The 19,938-nt window shown below is 52.5% G+C and overlaps 1 protein-coding gene across 1 annotated transcript; it reads left to right on the top strand.

Annotated features, from left to right (window-relative positions):
- Nucleotides 1–8,420: 8,420 nt before the first annotated feature.
- On the top strand, nucleotides 8,421–11,218 carry SPR (sepiapterin reductase; the record flags this gene model as incomplete). The annotated part of the gene is made up of 3 exons (XM_080343419.1): nucleotides 8,421–9,232; nucleotides 10,588–10,878; nucleotides 11,028–11,218. The coding sequence occupies exons 1-3, from the start codon at nucleotides 8,902–8,904 to the stop codon at nucleotides 11,216–11,218; spliced, it is 813 nt and encodes a 270-aa protein (XP_080199545.1). The 5' UTR covers nucleotides 8,421–8,901.
- Nucleotides 11,219–19,938: the final 8,720 nt, after the last annotated feature.

The raw sequence follows: 19,938 nt of genomic DNA, 5'->3' as shown, positions 1-19,938 counted from the left end.
CCTGTCCCTCAGCCCCATAAACAATGTCACCCCCACCCCGAAAAGGTGCCATTGACTGTGGTCCCAAAGAAATCTCCCTGCTTTTCTGCTTGATCCTAAAATGTCCCACCAGATGCTGAACGGCCACATAACCCAAGAGGTGTCTTTGTCCAAGGACACGGCAAAGCTTCCTCTAATAAACACCGCCGGGCTCCAGAAACATCCTCAGATGTCAAGGTCTCCTTGATTCTGCAGCTCTTGGTGCTGCTCCCTCCTTACAAGCAGCTGGTTATCAGCATTATTATTTTGTGTTGTGAAAACGATGCTGGAAAGGTCCTGTTCCCAGGCACACGTTATCAGAGATCCCACGCTCCAGAGGGATGGGGGGGATGAAGAGCCAGACCCAGACCAAGAGCAAACCTCTGGCTTCCCTCACTAAGAGGTTGAAAGCTCCTGGTCTGTATATCCCTGTATCATCACTTAATTAAATGAGAACTTCCCAAAACACGATGCACCGTCACTGGAACGACACGAGAGGGGCAAGGAGAGCCTGGCAGAAACATTGTTCAGGTGAAGCTCACCAGCTCTAGCACATTGTCCCTCTGGTCGCCAAACACGCGAGACCAGATGGATGTCGCTTTGGATGTGTCAACACCAGCGGGGAAATCTGTCCCCTGATGGCAGTCACCATGGAGATCTGGTAGAAGCTTTCCGAGGACCCAAGAAACAAAGAGATGGGTTGATGGTGGAAGAAAAGCGGGTGAAATTAGCAGGGTGATTTCCGAGCCCAGCAGCCTGGTGCTGCCTTTCCCCAGAGCTGCTTTGGAGGAAGAACAGTGAATTTTGGGTCTGCATCGGACGCCTTGCAGAGGCCAGTGCTGCAGGTGAGTGGGGTTTCCATGGCAGAAATCTGGTGTTTCCAGCACCACGGTTCACAGGCGCAATCCCCCCGGCAAAACACCAGCAAGGAGCAGATCATTTGTGATTTAAACCGTTGAGATGAGCGACCTGTGGCTACGGGAAATACATAATGTGCTGCTCGGTGTGCGATACGCACCCAGCTCCATCATAAAATCCATTGATACCGCTGCTAGCAGCTATGAAAATGACTGGTTTTGTTGAAATTAGTAGGGGCTTGTGCTGTTTGGGGACTCAGCCAATATTCCTGAAGACAGCGGTAACTATTGCGTTGTCTCCGCTGAGCTTTAGAAACAGGATTAAACACCAGCAGGCGAACAGCAAAAATCTGTAATGATTTAATTACAGGATGAGAACTGCTACAAATTACAGCAATGCCAAGTTCAGTGCTGAGGGCTCGGTGAGGCAACGGTGTTATCACAAATAGTGCTCTCGGAAACAGGGCCTGGCTTTCTCTGGTAGAAACACACTGCTTGGTCTACTCGATTACAGCACAAGGGAATTGAGCACAGAGATGGGAACTTAGAAATCAATTAGTGACCGAATTCTGATGTTGACTTTAGTCTTGACTTTAGTCTCCCTCTCCTACACCGGTAAGAAGAATGAGAACCGCTGTTTTCACCAATGTAGCGCTTCAGCAAGAAGAGGAAACCAGTGCATGACCACAGAGCTTCAACCTCCACAGAGCCAGGTGGGAAGATGCTCTGAGGCATCTGTCCAACAGTGTGTCTAAAAAGAAATGTTTGGTTTTGAATGGAATAAAAAGAAATACATTTTTTAAAGTGTCCACCAAAACATAGTGGTTTTCTCTTGGGGAGGAAAGCACCAAAAACATTTCCATAGGTTCGTAAATGTTCACATCAAATAGGGAGGGAGAGTGATGTTGTTATCCCATAGGAGGACCTTCTAAGGAGAGCACCAACCGTGCATTTTCTGTGTGTCAACCAAAGCTGTGCTGAAACCTGAGCATATTTTTAAGAGGAAAACTTAGTGCTGGTTTTGAGGCCATAAAAAATCCCACCTGGCCTCCAGCTTCAAGTTTCAACCATGGATCACTTTGTACCCTTGCCTGGTAGAGCCAAAAGTGTGCTGTGACTGAGGTCTTGGTGTCCACATATGGTCCTGAGGTCTGGGATCAACCAACCTCGTTTGAGCAGCTGAACAGACTGGGTTCTTGGAGCCCTTCACTCTGTTTGGGTTTTTTTTTTGCAAAAATCCCAATATTTCAAGATTTCCCTCAGTCTGGGGGTGCGAGAAGTGGACAGAACAGTGGCTTTAGTACCGAGTACAAATAGGATATCACATAATCCACCTGCTCCCCCTCAACGCTGCGTTGGTACCCCCGCAGGTACCATCGGCCGCTCCCGTTGGCCAGAGGGTGACACTGAAGCTGATGTCTCACTGATTACCCACCGTCACCTTCAATTCTGTTCAGGTCACTGCTGTCCGGGATAAAATTTTCCATTCTGTAAGAAAATCTCCATCCTTTGTCCCTGGACACATGGCATTTGGGCACCTTCACATGAATATTCATTGCTTGTGTCTGGCTGATCAAGCAGTCTGGGACTTGCCCTTATTATGTGCTGCCACACAAACTTTGTACCATTTGAAAGCTCGTCCACAAGAAGTTTATTTATTCTTGCCCGTCACTGACACAAGCACGCTCGATTTCTATTGTTCTCATTTATTAATCAAATCAACATGCTGCGCCAACACAAACGCGTCAAAAACGTCTGTGTCCAACTCATAATCTCATTGAAAAATGATATTGAGTTTGCCTGACAGATTCTATTTCCCTTAAAACAGTGATGTCTGACATTAACTCTTTTATGTTCTCTTAATTTCCTACTAATAAAACACCATATAATTATTTTTATGGGACTGACAGCAGCCTGATGGAGCTTTATAAACTCTCCCTTTTAATTACTGACTTCTCACTCGTGTTTTCCAGCCCTCTAGCACTTCTCTACTGTTCCAAAACTTCCTAAAAAATCAATGTAACTGGTCAGAAACCTTGAGCAGCCTTTATACAGCTTGTGTGCGGGTTACCCGGGGCTGCCGGTTCAACATCCTGTCTCCCTTTGCAACTGCTCGCTCGCTCCGTGTCTGCTGAAATGAACAGTCATCACCACTGTCTACAAATTACTGTGGCACCTGAGGTCTTCCCAAACTCAGGACTCATCCTGCCATTTCACTAGAGTGATGCCACCATCAGAATTTCTTTCCTTCTTATTGTGGTTTATTTGGGGTTTTCTATTTTGTGATGTTACATCTCCTGGCGTCGCTGCTTCCTCACCCGCTTCCCGCTCTCACTCTTGGCTCATGGAATCACAGAATCTCAGAGTGTCAGGGGTTGAAAGGCCCTGGAAAGCTCATCCAGTGCAATCCCCCCATGGAGCAGGAACACCCAGATGAGGTTACACAGGAAGGTGTCCAGGCGGGTTGGAATGTCTGCACAGAAGGAGACTCCACAACCCCCTGGGCAGCCTGGGCCAGGCTCTGCCACCCTCACCACCACCAAGTTGCTTCTCATATTTAAGTGGAACCTCCTGTATTCCAGTTTGCACCCATTGCCCCTTGTCTTGTCACTGGTTGTCACCAGAAGAGCCTGGCTCCATCCTCCTGACACTGCCCCTTTCCATATTGATCCCCAGGAATGAGTCCCCCCTCAGTGTCCTCTTGTCCAGCTCCAGAGCCCCAGCTCCCTCAGCCTTTCCTCACACGGGAGATGCTCCACTCCCTGCAGCATCTTGGTGGCTGCGCTGGACTCTCTCCAGCAGTTCCCTGTCCTGCTGGAACTGAGGGGCCACAACTGGACACAAGATTCCAGGTGTGGTCTCCCCAGGGCAGAGCAGAGGGGCAGGAGAACCTCTCTGACCTACTGACCACCCCCTTCTAACCCACCCCAGGTACCATTGGCTTCCTGGCCACAAGGGCCCAGTGCTGGCTCATGGTCACCCTGCTGTCCCCAGGACCCCCAGGTCCCTTTCCCCTACGCTGCTCTCTAATAGGTCATTCCCCAACTTATACTTCTCCTTCTCTTCCAGTTGCCTCCATCCTCTTCTCACCGCATGTACATTCAAACGATGGCAGGTGGGCGCCGTGCTGAGCTGCTCTTCTATTTGGTGTCATTTGGAAAAAAGTATTTCACAGTGGAAAGAGTGGGTTAGCGAAGAAATCCAGGAATTAAAAGTAGAAAGAAACGAACAAGCAAGATGAGATGCTGTCGAGCTGCAAGACCAGCTTCCTCCAGCGACCTGGGAATTCATCTGCCACATTGTTGGACACTCCAGTGATCTCAATCATAGAATCACAGAACAGTTTGTGTTGGAGGGACCTTCCCAGCTCCCCCAGTGCCCCCCCTGCCACGAGCAGGGACATGTTCACCAGCTCAGGTTGCTCAGAGCCCCGTCCAGCCTGGCCTGGGATGTCTCCAGGGATGGTTCACCCACCACCTCTCTGGCCACCTGGGCCAGGCTCTCACCACCCTCAGGGACAACAATTCCCTCCTCATGTTTCTCCTGAAGAAGAAGGAACCTCTGTGGGCAGGTCCCTTTCTCTGGGTTCTGGAACCCCCGTAGTTGCCCCCACACTCTCCTCCTGCACCCCCAACCTCGTCTGCTCTCACCTCTCCCTTCTGTCGTCCTCAAACCCCTTTGGCCATAACCCCGCTCTCAGCCAGGCTGGGCGTCCTTATCATTCACTTTCTTCTACTGAATCACTCAAAGCAGGACAAGGAAAGACACACAATATTGCTAAAGCAGCAGGAGCGCCGCGGGTGCTGACTCAGCACATGCGCCTGCCAGCCCTGTTTGCTCTGGGTGTGCAGCAGCCCGGTTTCCTTCTCCAAAGCCGACCTTTAGCACCCTCCGCTTCAACCCCAGGGGAATCAATAAATAAATCTCTGCAGCCTGGAGAGGTGCCTGCGCTTCGTTCATCCGCCTTCCCTCAGTCGCCTTCTGTGTTTTGGCCACGCGGTGCCAACTAAAAGTGCCTGTAAGTGCAATTTTGCCCTTCCCATGGGGGAGAGCTCAGCCCATAAATGGCATTTTGCCCTTTCCAGGGGTAGAGCTCAGCCCACAAATGCAGTTTTGCCATTTCAGGGATGAAAGCTGAGGGCTTGGCTGCCCTTTCGCAAGGCGAGGGGGAAAGAGCTGGAGCCGGGATGGAGAGACGAGGAGCCGCCGGGACCTGGGGTGGCTACTCCTGGTTGTAGGGAGGGTGGGAGAAGCCCTGTGAGCAGCTGGTACGTTTGAGAAGGGCCACAGCTCCCTCTGCACCCATTGCCACCATCCCACACGTTCGGATGCCACCCACAGCAGCTCACCGGATGCTTGGGACCATAATCACACCCTGGTTGTGCTGGTCTTGAGGAGGTGCCCTCACCTCTGGGGGGTTTATTGCCCCTGGGTACATTCATCTGCACGTCTCAGAAACCACAAAATAATCCATTCTTCCACAACAGAGGGTAAATCCTCATTTTCCAGGCACTGGGCTCAGTGCTTTGAATCCTGTTCTGCTTCACATTTCAAGACTGAAACAAATTTTTAAGCCTCTCTGATACTTTCACACTGTCCCCCAAATTCCTGCTTAGGTTGTATCTTGATGTTTCTAATAATTAATTTTGTCTTGTTATGCATTTCATTATACTTTTTTTTTTTTCTGGATACAGGAAACTCACAGCTCACAGACTGAAACAGTGGCGAGATGGACTTCAGCCCCAGAATTCCAGCTTCCAACCTTTGCGGAGGATTTTTCAAATCTGAGTTTCTGGTTTAATTCAATACAGGGATGGGGATCTCTGGTGGCAATGCTGGGGTGAAGATCTTTCAGCAAGTCAAAGTATGTCCATGGGATATCTTCAACAAGACAGGATCTCAAGATCAAAGAGGTCGACCCCCACCAGTTGTTCGGAGCTTCTCCTTGGAGCAAGACATCTGCCGGCATCTGAGGCGTCTCGTCCTTAGAAGGTGACACAAAGAGCTGCCGAACGTGCTGAGATCCACAGCTGGGGTGGCCTTTGGGCTCCTAAAAGCAACAAGCAGAGCTCAGGAGCAAAACCACAGTCGCCCCTTCCAGCAGCCCCTGGGCGCTCAGGACAATGGTGACTCCAGCCAGGGTCACCTTGTGTGACTTCCAGCCCTGCCCTTCTTGGGTGGTAATGCCGGGCAGAATTAGGGCTTTTCCTGAAATCCATTGTTAACAGTCCTTGGCAGAGGGAATTGAGCGTTTCCTCGCCAACACCCGTGAACCCTGGCAGGGTGACAGCAATGGGAATACAGCCCAAAAATAACCCCTCCCTTGGGTACTCTGGATTTAGAATCATTTTGGTTGGGAAAGACCCTCAAGATCATGGAGTCCAATCATTACCCCACCCCTGTCCCTGCCCCATGGCCTGAGAACCTCATCTCCATCTGTCCAACCCTCCAGGGATGGTGACTCCAGCACTGCCCTGGGCAGCCTGTTCCAATGCCCCACAGCCTTTTCCGGGGAGAAATTGTTCATAATATTATTTGTAGCTTCCTTGAGCACATAAAACATGAGACTTCAGCAGGCTCTGAAATCAGTGAGCGATGCTTAGGATTTAATATTCTCCAATAAAAGCGAAATGGTCGGTATTGGCACGATCGTGTCAAGTTAAAATCCAGTGGGAGACGCAAACTGCTGTCACAGGAACCAGAGAACATCTGCTGTAAGAACACAGAAACACCAGGGAATTAAATTTAACCTCTTTAACTATGCAAGCAGAACCTTAATATCATGCTGACCGTCACCCAGCTGTTTACGAAGGGTCTCCACCATGCACTGTGTCCATCAAGCGAACACATCTTGGGTGCAGCCTTAGCAAAATTGGGTCATAAATCAGATTTTGCTGATAGGCCACAACCTTCTTGTTTCCTTCTTCTTCTTCTTGTTTTCTTCTTCTCATTTTCTTCCCTTGTTTCCAGCACGCAACACGTCACCCCACAAGCCACCCACCTGAGATCAGGAGATGCTTCTTTGCAGCATAAAGTGACACTCAAGAAATCCTCACAATGATTGACTGAAAAAGCAACCCAGGGAGTGAAAAAACAACCCATCTGAGGGGGATATTTTATAGCTCTTGGGGGTTATGAAAATCCCTTCTAACTATTTTCTCAACCAGTCTTTATAGTATGAAAGCATATTAACTTTGTTTATATATATATATATAAAAATAGCTGCAAAGTAAGGAAAATATATGGGTGCAGCTGCTAAAGTAGTGAAGCAGAGAAGTCACAGATAACAAGAAAATATAATGAGTTTTTGTTCTTTTTCTCGAGCACATCAGGAGTTCTATGGTTGCGCAGGTCAGCTGTGCGAGAGCCGCACAGGGGATCACTTTGCTGAGCCTGCAATGATCAAGAGCCAAAACAATACATCATGACGCCCTCAATTTGCACAGTGCAAGGTGCGCCCTTGGCACAGGGCTGTTTACTTACGGAGGAGCAAAAAGGAATGAGACACGAGGAGATTTCTTATGGATTTATAACTTCTCTGCAGCTCTGCCCTCCAGTTCCAGCGCTGGGCTGACTTGGTCACCAGTCCCTTGCTTTGATTTTGTAATTTTTAATGAATATTAGCACAAGCAACTTCTAGCAGCTTAAAAAACCTGCTTCCCAGACCCTCGCTCCACCTATATCCTGCTAAGGGGTCAGATGGACGAGATGAAGGAATGTCCAGCAAAACCCTGGTCATTTCCAGTTCTGCTTTGAGCACCGGTACTGGGAGCAACATCAGGCTGGAAATCAAGGCATGGATGGATGCAGGAGATGGGAGCTGCCAAAATAGGACAGGGGGGAACTGGCAATTGCAAAAGCAAGTTCTGCCATCAAGAAGCTACTTGTGTAAAAAGATACACATTCGCCGTCTTTTTTTCTTTGTTTTCTGATGATCTTAATTTCGCCGAATGTGTAAGATTTGCTTTAGCAAAAGAAATAGCGCTCTTGGGTTTTTGCCATAGCATTAATTTTTAATGCTTTGTTAAAAGGCTGGAGGGTTTCAGCTCAGTCTTTGGGGGTTTAATAGAGTGAAACTTCATGACCTGCTCAGGCACCGTGGGGCCATCTGTGCCCAGATGGAACAGCTGGGAAACCAAACCCAACTCCCTGTTATTCCACACAAACCTCGCAAAAAACCTCTTTGAAAGTTGGCTGCGTGTTCACACAGAAATGCATTTATTTTTTAAAGAATGGTTTTAGGGTTCTTGGGGATCAGATGGTGCTTTTGCTACATAATAAACAACCAGAGGTAAGTGCCAAAAATAGTGATGGCCAAGAATAAAGGTGTGTAAAGAGGAGGGGAAAAAAAAGGTGTCCAAGAGGAGAATTGCAGCAGTTGCAGGCAGGAAAGCGCTGAGGCTGGGGAGGTACAAGGTGCATTTACACCCATGCTGGAAAAAATGTATAGGAAAATATATTAAATTATAATTAATTATATTAAAATATATTGAAAAAAAGTATTGAAAAATATACTGATAAATGTATTGAAAACGTATTGGCGAAAAATGCATTGAAAAAATGTGTCGGAGGAAAATCTGTTGGAAAAAAGTGTTGGAGGAAAATATATTGAAAAAAATGTGTTGGAGAAAAATCTATTGAAAAACAGCATTAAAGGAAAATGAATTGAAAAAAAAAAGTATTGAAAAAACATGCATTGGAAAAAAATTGCATTGGAGAAAAACGCATTGGGGGAAAATAAATGTATTAATCGAAAATGCTTTGGAAAAAAAATATGTACGGCAGGAAAAAGAACCGCGGAAAAGCCCAAGCGCAGCCGCGCCGGTCCCGGGGGCGGAGCCACCTCCGCGGAGCTCTCGGATTGGGTGGTGCCGCGATGGCCACGCCCATCCATCTCGTCTAGACCAATCGGAACTGGTAGCGGTGCCGGCGCGTTCGGAGGGGCCATTCACAAAGCGGTGGGGGGGATGAATGGGGCGGGTCATGTGATGGGGTGTGTTCCCACGGCCACTCCGCTCGGGCCGGGATGGAGGCGGGAGCGCGGCCGATACCGGGGTCCGGGCGCTGGGCCGCGGGTGCTTGCGTGCTGACCGGCGCCTCCCGGGGCTTCGGCCGCAGCCTGGCGCGGCTGCTGGCTCCGCGGCTGGGCGAGGGCTCGGTGCTGCTGCTGCTGGCGCGCTCGGCGGCTCCGCTGGCCGAGCTGGCGGCCGAGCTGCGGGGCAGCGTCTCCGGGCTGCGGGTGGAGTGCGTGGCCGCCGACCTGGGCTGCGAACAGGGGCTGGGCCGGGCGGTTGCTGCTCTCCGGGAGGTCCTGCCCGCTGCTCCACCCGGCCGCCTGCTCCTCGTCAACAACGCCGGTAACTGCGGACCCCCCCGGGCTCCCTCCGTCTCCCCGGGCAATATAGAATCACCGAACAGGTTGGGTTGAAGGGACCTTCCCAGCTCCCCCAGTGCCACCATGAGCAGGGACATCTCCACCAGCTCAGGTTGCTCAGAGCCCCGTCCAGCCTGGCCTGGGATGTCTCAGGGATGGTTCATCCACCACCTCTCTGGCCAACCTGGGCCAGGCTCTCACCACCCTCAGGGCAACAACTTCTTCCTCATGTCCAGCCTGAATCTCCCTCCTTTAGTTTAAAACCATCACCCCTTGTCCTATCGCAACAGGCCCTGCTAAAAAGTCTGTCCCCATCTTTCTTAACAGCCCCTTTTGGGTCCAGAAAGGCCACAATAAGGTGTCCCTGAAGCTTCTCTTCTCCAGCTGAGCACCCCAACTCTCTCAGCCTGTCCCTTTGCTCCACGTGGGCTGAGCTGAGGTCTGATCAGTGCTTTGGGTGCCGGTAAACAACCGAACTGTGTAAATAGCCAGAGGAGCAGTAGGGATTTCACCCAGGTCTGATTCTTATTATTTCATTCAATTAATTAAATTGAGGCACAGAATGGAGATGGTTGCTGCTGGGACTGCAGGGCGTTGTTTCTCGCAAGGTTTTACCCATTCATCAAGGTGCAGGGCTGTTTTCCCTCCTGCAGCTCTGCTCCCTGAGTATGAGCCTTCAGAAAAACTTCTAACCTGAATTTGAGGGTACATCAGCTTTTTTTTCCCACCTTAAATAAGACCAGATGTTCCACCAGCTAATAGGTGTTACAGCAGTGGTACCCTCTGCTCTTTTACTGACTTGGTTCCCCAAAAGGAACATGCAGGAGGGCGTGTGGTGGCCCACGGGGTCACTGTACTTTGCTGCTGGGAGCTGTTTGTTTTGGCAGGGCTGGTCCCTGTCCTGTGGCCTGGCTGGTGAATCAGTGGGTGTCCCAAAGGCGATGAGCAGAGCGGGCTGTGCTGAGCTCCCCGCGCTGCTGTGAGACCCTGCGGGAGGCCGGGCCAGCAGAGCTGCCCGCCTTTCTCTGTAATAGAGTGTTGCACATGGAAACGTAGGAGCAAAATGTAGCAGGTTACACATGAGGAAGGAATTTTTGATAGGGAGGGTGGTGAGAGCCTGGCCCAGGTTGTTGGATGAACCATCCCTGGAGACATCCCAGGCCAGGCTGGATGGGGCTCTGAGCAACCTGAGCTGGTGAAGATGTCCCTGTCATGGCAGGGGTGGGAATGGATGAGCTTTGAAGGTCACTTCAACCCAAACCATTCTATGAAAAGGGATCTCCTGCATTGTTGAACCCCTCTGTACCTACTCTAAACCCATTGGTCTTTCCTCCCTAGGCTCCCTGGGAGACATCTCCAAATCCTTCCTCGATCTCACCGACCTGGCTGAGATCAACAGCTACTTTGCTTTCAACGTCAGCTCGGCGCTTTGTCTGACCTCGGCTGCGCTGCGAGCCTTCGGTGAGCGGCCCGGCTCCAGCAGGACGGTGGTGAACGTCTCCTCGCTCTGCGCCGTGAAGCCCTTCAAGAACTGGGCTCTGTACTGCAGTGGCAAGGCCGCCCGGGACATGATGTTCCAGGTGCTGGCGCTCGAGGAGCCTGATGTCCGTGTGCTCAACTACGCCCCGGGTAAGGAGGGGAACTCATTAATTGCTGTCATTTTTTTTCCCTGGCTTGGTGGATAAAAGATTCTTGTAGCTTAGCCAGGTGCAGAGAGAGAATGAGTCCTGGATTTTGCTTTCTCCTTATGTGATTTTTTTTTATCACCCTTTCTCCAGGTCCTCTGGACACGGACATGCAGCTCTTGGCCCGGACTAAGACCGCGGACCCTGAGATGCGTCAGTATTTCCAAAGCCTGCAGGAGAACGGGAAGCTGATAGACTGCACCGTGTCAGCCCAGAAGCTGGTGAATCTCCTGGAAGCAGACACCTTCTGCTCCGGCGCCCACGTGGATTTCTTCAACATCTGAGTTACTCTCGCCTCCACCCTTCATGCTTTGCTTTCTGCTTCTGTCCCCTGAGCTGCGTCTTGGGTGCCTCCTGCTCCCTCCAGCGTATTTGGTGACCACGTTTGAATCCTGGGTGCTGTGCGGCTTTCAAGAGGAGACCTTTGGGTGCCTTATATATAATCCTAGTGCCCTGGTGGGGAGAATTTACTGCTTCACTGAGCTCTGTTGGTCACCCGCAGCAGAAGTGAGGATTCCTCAGCTGCTGGGGATCATAGAATCACCAAACAGTTTGGGTTGAAGGGACCTTCCCAGCTCCCCAGTGCCCCCCCTGCCATGACAGGGACACCTTCACCAGCTCAGGTTGCTCAGAGCCCCGTCCAGCCTGGCCTGGGGTGTCTCCAGGGATGGTTCATCCACCACCTCTCTGGCCAACCTGGGCCAGGCTCTCACCACCCTCAGGGCCAACAATTTCATCCTCATGTCCAGCCTGAAACTCCCTCCTTTAGTTTAAAACCATCACCCCTTGTCCTATCACAACAGGCCCTGCTTAAAAGTCTGTCTCCATCTTTCTTATCAACCCTTTTAAGTCTGGAAAGGCCACACTAAGGTCTCCCCGGAGCTTCTCTGCTCAGGCTCAACACCCCAGCTCTCTCAGCCTGTCCCCACAGCAGAGGTGGCTTTTCCAAGGGAACGGGCACAGAATTCTTAAAAGTCTCTCCTGGGCAGGAGTTTGGGAGCCAAGGAGGCACCGAGGCACATGGGGCCGGGTCAGAAAGCCACCCCAGAAGGTCTCAAAGACTTAGGGTTAGAACTGAGTGTCCCCTTGTCTGTCCCCTTTGCATCTTGGGAGCTGTGTGCTCAGCACCTGAGCAAGTCACCAAAGGGCAAAAGAGCCATTCCCAGGTCTGGAGGTGGTGACTGTCACCCCAAAGCCTGGTCTGTCCATCCCCCATCTCCCCAGTGGCTTGTCTGGACTCTCCTGCAGTTCTGGGATCATCTCTGGGAGTTCTGTGCTTTAAGACAGGGAGCAAAGGCTCTTCCTGTGTGTTTTGCACAAAATGCAGTAGGTGGCCAGGAGAGGGAGCTGTTTTTGCAGGAGATGTGACAACCTGGCTGCCTGGATGGGGCCACCACCTCCTGTAAACCTGGGTTAGAGCACACCGGAGCCCCAGCCCTGAGTTCATGCCACGCTCCTGCTTGCAGGTTCTGGGTCCCAGCCTGGAGCTGCGGCTTCACCCCTCCTGGGCTGGTCTTTTAATTATTTGTGGGGGTTTATCCTCATTTTTTCCATCCATTCCACAAGGCACAGGCGCTTAGAGACTTGTCTTCTAGAAAGCAGCGGATGTGCAGCTGTGTTGATGCTGCAGAGCTGCTTTGAAGTGCAGTGGCATCCCCTGGAGGTGCGCAGGGTCCCCGTGTGCTCGGTGACAGCCGCCTTCCTGCGCCCCTCTGTCTCTGATCTTCCACATTTTGTCCACCTGGATCTACCATCATTAAAAGCTTCTGGTCTGGATCTTCTGCTGTATCTTTAAAAGTGAAGAAGTTTTGAGGAGGGAGCCTGGGTTGAGCGGCATCTTCATCCAACAAGTCATGAACGTGCCCTCCTGGAGTCCTGTTCTTTCATCTCTGAGCTATGTCATTAGTTCTGTGTTAACATAATCCTGTCAAGCTCAACAAAACCTTCTCTCCAGCCGGTCTGCAGCCTGGTTTCATCTTCCCTCTACGCCTGTGAAACTCATTATTAGTAAAACCCCCTCTGCTGCTCGCTACGCTGCCAAGGGGATTGTTTTCCTGGGGTTTGGTGCCTGGTGGTGTTTAATATGGTCTGTGTAGCCTGGATGAACCTGCTGCTGCTAAAAATCCCCCGTCTCCTCACCCTATATCCATATGGGCTTGTCCCATCCTCTGTTAGGTAGAAATTGTCTTTTTGGGATCTGGCTTTCTGCAAAAAATAACCTCAGTGCTCAGAGCTGAGGTCTCGAGTCCTGCCTGACAGGGGCTGCATTGTAGGGAGGGAACACCCCCCTAAAAAGCTCATGGAACCCCAAATTGCAGGAGGAGCTGGGACAGTTTTGGGGGGACAGGGCTGCGCTGGGCACGGGGACCACTTGGTACTAGCGGGTGGGAGATGCACATGGGCTTTTTAGGGTAAGAGACGTTAAATTCAGCCTGGAGAACAGGAGCTGAGGGGAGACCTGATCTCTGAACTGCCTGAAAGGAGCTTGGAGCCAGGGGGGGGTTGGGCTCTGCTCCCCAGGAACAAGCGCCAGGAGCAGAGGAAATGGCCTCAAGTTGCGCCAGGGGAGGTTGAGGTTGGATGTGGGAACAATTTCTTCCCCAAAGGGCTGTGGGGCATTGGAACAGGCTGCCCAGGGCAGTGCTGGAGTCACCATCCCTGGAGGGCTGGACAGACGGAGATGAGGTTCTCAGGACATGGGGCACTGCCAGGGATGGGGAAATGGTTAAGCTCCATGATCTTGAGGGTCTTTTCCAACCAAAATGATTCTATGGTTCTAAATCCAGGGTACCCAATGGGGGGGTATTTTTGGACACTGTGTTCTTGGTTGAGGTAACTAACTACCCTCTAGTGGCGGGGGGTGTATCAGCAGCTCTGTGTGTTATCTCAGAGCATCTGCGTGAGGGGCTGTGGTATCACAGAGCTGCCACTTCAAACCAGACACTTCTCCAACCCAAACCTGTTCCCCAGCACAGTATTTATGGGCAGAGCTGCAGACAATTAATGAAATACTGTGTGGCGGATGCACTCAACACCACGCCTGACAATAATTTCATCCTTATGTCTGGCCTGAACCTCCCTCCTTTAGTTTAAAACCATCACCCTGTATCCTATCACAACAGGCCCTGCTCAAAAGTCTGTCCCCATCTTTCTTATGAGCCCGTTTTAAGTCCAGAAAGACTGCAGTAAGGCTTCCCTAGAGCTTCTCTTCTCCACCCCAGCTCTCTCAGCCTGTCCTCCCAGCAGAGCTGTTCTAACCCTTTGACCGTTTTGTGGTCTCCTCTGAACTTGCACCAACAGCTCCATGTCAGTTTTGTGCTGGGACCTGGGTCACTTTTCTGTCCCTTTTCCCTCTCCCCCAGTGCCCAGGGACAGCCCATGAGCAGCAGGAGCAATAATCAGTCTTGGTGGCCCTGTCCCTTCAGCCTGGAAACTTTACATGTGCTCGAAGAGGAAACTTGTTGTCACCAGCGAGCCTGGCCCGAGTAGCAGTCCTGTGGCCGCAGCGCTGTGCTGCGGCTCGTGCTGCTGATTTCTGCTGCTGGAGCAACCGCGTGCTTGAAGTTCAAAGGAGTAAGTCTGGCTTCAGAATGGCCACCCCAAGCTGTCTCCTGGGTACTTGAATTCTTAGGAGTTTCATTCCCTTGCACTCACTGTGTGTGTTTAGGTGTTTGGCATCACTCTGTAACTCCCAGGGATGTGCCGAGCTTGTGACTCCTGCTCCAGGATCAGAGCTCTGCCCAGAAATGCATGTGGTGATGCTTCAAGGCATCCCCTGAGTACCAGCATTCCCTGGGTACCAGCGTCCTCTGAGTACCAGCATCCCCTGAGTACTGGCATCCCCCAGCTACCAGCATCCCCTGAGTACCGGCATCCCCCAGGTACCAGCGTCCTCTGGTTACCAGCATCCTCTGGGTAGCAGCATCCTCCAGATACCAGCATCCTCTGACCAGGGAGAGATGCCGTGATGCTCTCAGGGCATCCCCTGCATACCAGCATCCTCCGGGTACCAGCATCCCCCAGGTACCAGCATCCCCTGACAAGGGAGAGATGCCATGATGCTCTCAGGGCATCACCTGGATACCAGCATCATCTGGATACCAGCATCCCCCAGATACCAGCATCCCCTGGGTACCAGCATTCCCCAGGTATCAGCATCCTCTGACCGGGGAGAGATGCCGTGATGCTCTCAGGGCATCCCCTGGGTACCAGCATCCTCTAGGTACCAGCATCCCCCAGGTACCAGCATCCCCTGACAAGGGAGAGATGCCATGATGCTCTCAGGGCATCACCTGGATACCAGCATCGTCTGGATACCAGCATCCTCTGGGTAGCAGCATCCTCCGGATACCAGCATCCCCTGACCAGGGAGAGATGCCGTGATGCTCTCAGGGCATCCCCTGGATACCAGCATCCTCTGGGTACCAGCATCCCCTAGGTACCAGCATCCCCTGACCAAGGAGAGATGCCATGATGCTCTCAGGGCATCCCCTGGATACCAGCATCGTCTAGATACCAGCATCCCCTGGGTACCAGCATGCTCCAGGTATCAGCATCCCCTGGGTACCAGCATTCCCCAGATATCAGCATCCTCTGACCAGGGAGAGATGCTGTGATGCTCTCAGGGCATCCCCTGGATACCAGCATCATCTGGATACCAGCATCCCCCAGATACCAGCATCCCCTGGGTACCAGCATGCTCCAGGTATCAGCATCCCCTGTGTACCAGCATTCCCCAGGTATCAGCATCCTCTGACCAGGGAGAGATGCCGTGATGCTCTCAGGGCATCCCCTGGATACCAGCATCGTCTGGGTCCCAGCATCCTCCGCCTCAGGGCGAGGACCCAGTTCTCATGCTCCACGGGTCTGGCCAACATCTGTGCAGCCTCGAATGCTGTGAGATGCAATGGCAAAACGACATGATCTTTTTTTTTCCCTCCCTTTTTGCGGCATTTTCTGTGACCAGCTGAGGGCGTCCCGAACCCGGGTAACGGCACCAGTCCGCGCAGAGAGTCGGGACCGTCGGGCTCTGGTGGAGATGGAGTGTTCTCCCTGGCACGTCTAAACTGGGGCTTGTTAAGCCAAAAATCCTGCCTAGCGTGGGGGGTTCCCTACAAGTGGATCTGTCCCCCACCAACCTCCTGCAGCTAAATCTCGCACAAGGCATTTTACCCCTTTTTCCCCATGTTTTTCTTCTTTTGCCTTCGCTTTTTCCTATCCCAGCCCAGAGCGAAGCGCTGGGGCTCATGGCAGCCCCAGGAAGGGTTGTCCAGCCCCATTATTCCCTATATGTCCCTCCCTTCCTCTGAGTTCACCTGCTTGCAAGAAAAGCAGTTTCCTCGCTACTGGGGGGGCAAAGCAGCCTGATGGATGTACTGCCAGAGCTGGACCCTTCCCGGCCACAGCGATTTCTGTAATAAATTGAAATGGTGATGCCTCCCTGAGCCCTGGTAAATGGGGAGAGATAAGGCTGGAGTGCAAGGGGTGCAGGTAGAATCATAGAATCATTTCGGTTGGAAAAGATCCTCAAGATCATCGAGTCAAACCATAACCCACCCCTGTCCCTGCCACATGTCCTGAGAACCTCATGTCTGTCTGTCCAGCCCTCCAGGGATGGTGACTCCATAATTCCCCCGGGCAGCCTGTTCCAAGATCCCTATTAAAGTGCTGCCAAAAACCCTGGGGTCCCTCCCCAGCCCCTGTCCATGCTGGGGGAGACACTGCCCCCTTTGTCCCCATGGTGCAACTCGTGCAACTGGGTTATGAAAGGAGCCAAAACCACTGCTGGGGTTTTATTTCCACATATGTGACCAGGTCCCCAGGACAGCAGTGAGGCTGAGCTTCCTAAATCCCCCCCAAAGCCTCCCAAATTAAAACCGACGTGCACCCAATGACCTCCCAAATCTCAGCCGCTGACCTGGGCTGCCCCCGGCTCAGCAAGACAAGCGGCTGCAGCCAGGTCCCACTGCCCCTTATTAAAGCTTTCGCAGCAGAAGGGAAGAAGAAGACCTTTATTTTTCCATCCGGCGCCTAGAAATGCTGAGCACGGGCTTTTCAGCCGGGACACCGAGTGCCCAGAAAGCTGCTTGTTCACAAACAGCCACGAGGCCAAAGGTAAATGGTCTGTTCCTCCAGCAAAGATGCTCCCAGGGAGGGACAAAGGTCTGGTGGTGCCAACGTTTCCCACGCGGGGACCCCCGTCCCATGGGCGCAGGTGCCCCAGCGATGCCCACGGAGACGTCTCAAACCTCCCACCTCTCTACGCGACGAGTCAGGAGCTTTGAAGGGTTTTCTTGGGATTTGGTGGATGTTCCCCAAGCTCCAGAGAGTTAGAACAACAAATATCTCTCTGCTGGGCTGGCACCGGTTCTCACCAATGCTTCTGCCCAAGACTGAACACTTGCTCGTGCGTCCTCTTCCCATTCCTCACTCTCAGCCTCTTGACCTGCTTTTATTCTTCTCCCCTCTCTGTTGTCCCCTGGTTTTGGTGGCCTCAGCATTAAGCAAGAAGAAGGACCAGCTCCAGGCTGGCCATGTCCCCTGGAGCTGCCATTTAATGTGTAACGAGGGACTCATTGGTCCAGGGAGAAGAGATGAGAGATTAACCCAGTTTAGAGTCAAAGAGCAGTGGGTTTGCTGGTAAACTGTCCTGTTCCTGCGAGCTTCAAATGCCTTTAATGAGTTATTATTTAGTCTGCTATGGAGGTTAATGGGGGTACATTGCAGAAATGATCTGTGATTAATTAAACCTTCTTTATCCGGTGCGGGTAGAGCAGCTGGACTCACTAAACTGGGACTAGCACCAGATCCCCAGCTTCGGCATCACTCCCGGCGTTGTCCCGCACCCACCGAATTCCCTGGCAATCAAACCAGGTCTTGCAGACCAATAGCCACCTCCACCCTGGTGGGAAAGAGCTGTTAGAAATGGGAAGAAAAAAAGAGTTTGCCCTGCTTTTTTATGCAGCACCCAAAGCCAGACTTTGTCCTGTTTGGCACTGGCCCGTGTGGGATGCAGCTGGGTGCGTTTCAAACCTCCTTCCCTGAATATCGAGAGCTGAGCCGCGGGCACGCTGGGGCTGGGGTGCTCTCTGTTCTTTTGGGACTCGGGAACGCTGCTGGTCCTGACACCGGCTCCTTCCTGTGCCCTTTCCTTCAGCAGAGCTCCCGGTTCAGATCAGCACATCCATCCTCCTCCCCCACAGCCCGTCCTGAGCCACCTCTGCAGTGCATCACACGATCATAGAATCATTTGGGTGGGAAAAGCCCCTCAAGATCATGGAGTCCAACCATAATGCACCCCTGTCCCTGCCCCATGTCCTGAGAACCTCATGTCCGTCTGTCCAGCCCTCCAGGGATGGTGACTCCAGCACTGCCCTGGGCAGCCTGTTCCAATGTCCCACAGCCCTTTGGGGAAGAAATTGGTCCCCACATCCAACCTCAACCTCCCCTGGCACAACTTGAGGCCGTTTCCTCTGCTCCTGGCGCTTGTTCCTGGGGAGCAGAGCCCGACCCCCCTGGCTCCAAGCTCCTTTCAGGCAGTTCAGAGATCAGAAGGTCTCCCCTCAGCTCCTGTTCTCCAGCTGAACCCCCCAGGTCCCTCAGCCGCTCCATCACCCTTGTGCTCCAGCCCTCAAACCCTCCTGTGCTGGTGGCCCAAGCACTGAATAACCCCAACAGATCCCTGTCCTTCCCAGCAGGATACTGGGGGGCTCTGTCAGATGCTCAGCACTGGGGTCTAGACCAGAAAGGCCAAACAAACTACAAAATCATAGAACAATTTTGGCTGGAAGAGACCCTCAAGATCATTGAGTCCAAGCGTTCCCCCACCCCTGGCACTACCCCATGTCCTGAGAACCTCATCTCTGTTCAACCCTCCAGCTCCACACTGCACCCACCTCTCCCAGGACCATGTGGGATCCCAGGGGACACCCAGAGCATCCCCTTTGCTGGGGATGTCCCGTCACCTCGCCCTGCCCGTGTCACCGCCGGCACAAACCGCCACCGAGGCAGCGCGGCGAGGCCGGGAGCCGCATTCACATTCCTGCCGCGAGCGCACTTGTCAGCCGAGCTGTCAGCCGCTCCCATAATAGGGCCACGGCGGTCACTCGTGTTGGGAGTAAACAAGCCGAATCTGAGAAAACAAGAGCAGAGCCCAGCCCGGTGCTTCCCACGCGGCTGCAAAGCATCAGCGCCACCGGGATACCCAATGTCTCCCCCGCGTCCCCATCACCTCCCGCTGGGAACCCCAAAAAGCTGCCGGGAAGGACGCTGTGTGGTCCCTGGCATCGCAGGGATACAGTCGGCTGCTCTCGGCAGGAAAAACTGGCGGTCTGGGGTTAAAAGAAATAGGTTGTTTGGTGGCGTTGGAGCTGGCACATGGGATAGATGGGGACGACCTCAGGCTGGTCGGAGACACAAGGCGGTGGAGCCACAGGTTGGTGGTTTTGAGAAGAAACGCACCCCCAGTTTTGGCTGAAGGGAAAAGCGCTTCTTCGCTTTAATTTTCATTTTAACTAAATTTCATTTTGTATTTTTAATATTAAGAAAAAAAACCCCAGACATTCTGCATGTGCCAGAGCTGCCCAGAGCCCGGGGGACCCGTTTGGAGAGAGGGTCTGTCCCCTTGTCACCCTACAACCAACATCTCCTTGGGCCCCATCACCCCCGCGGCACCTCCTGCCGCCTCCAGCCATGTCACCAGCGCTGCAGGGGACACCTGGGCTGGGGGGGACAATCCAGAACTCGCGTTGCCCCTGATGTGAAGTGCAGGGGGGATCGAGGGGTGTTTGCACGGGGGCTGCAACGAGGAGGAACAAACCCATGAATAATTAGCGCTGGCTTATTCGTTTTGCGCTATTTCTCCAGCTCCTAAACCCTCCCCGCAACAAAGAGGCCTGAAAAGCCGAGGATTTAGGACAAAGAAGGGCGCGGGGTGGCCGTGGGTGCGATGCTGAATGGGATGTGGATCCCAGCACCGGATCCCAACCGGCAGCGATGCCCTCGA

The sequence above is a fragment of the Nesoenas mayeri genome, assembly GCF_963082525.1.
Source record: "Nesoenas mayeri genome assembly, chromosome: 4".
Classification (NCBI taxonomy): Eukaryota; Metazoa; Chordata; class Aves; order Columbiformes; family Columbidae; genus Nesoenas; species Nesoenas mayeri.
Note: the sequence above shows the minus strand (reverse complement) of the source record. Positions and strands in the feature narration are given on the sequence as shown.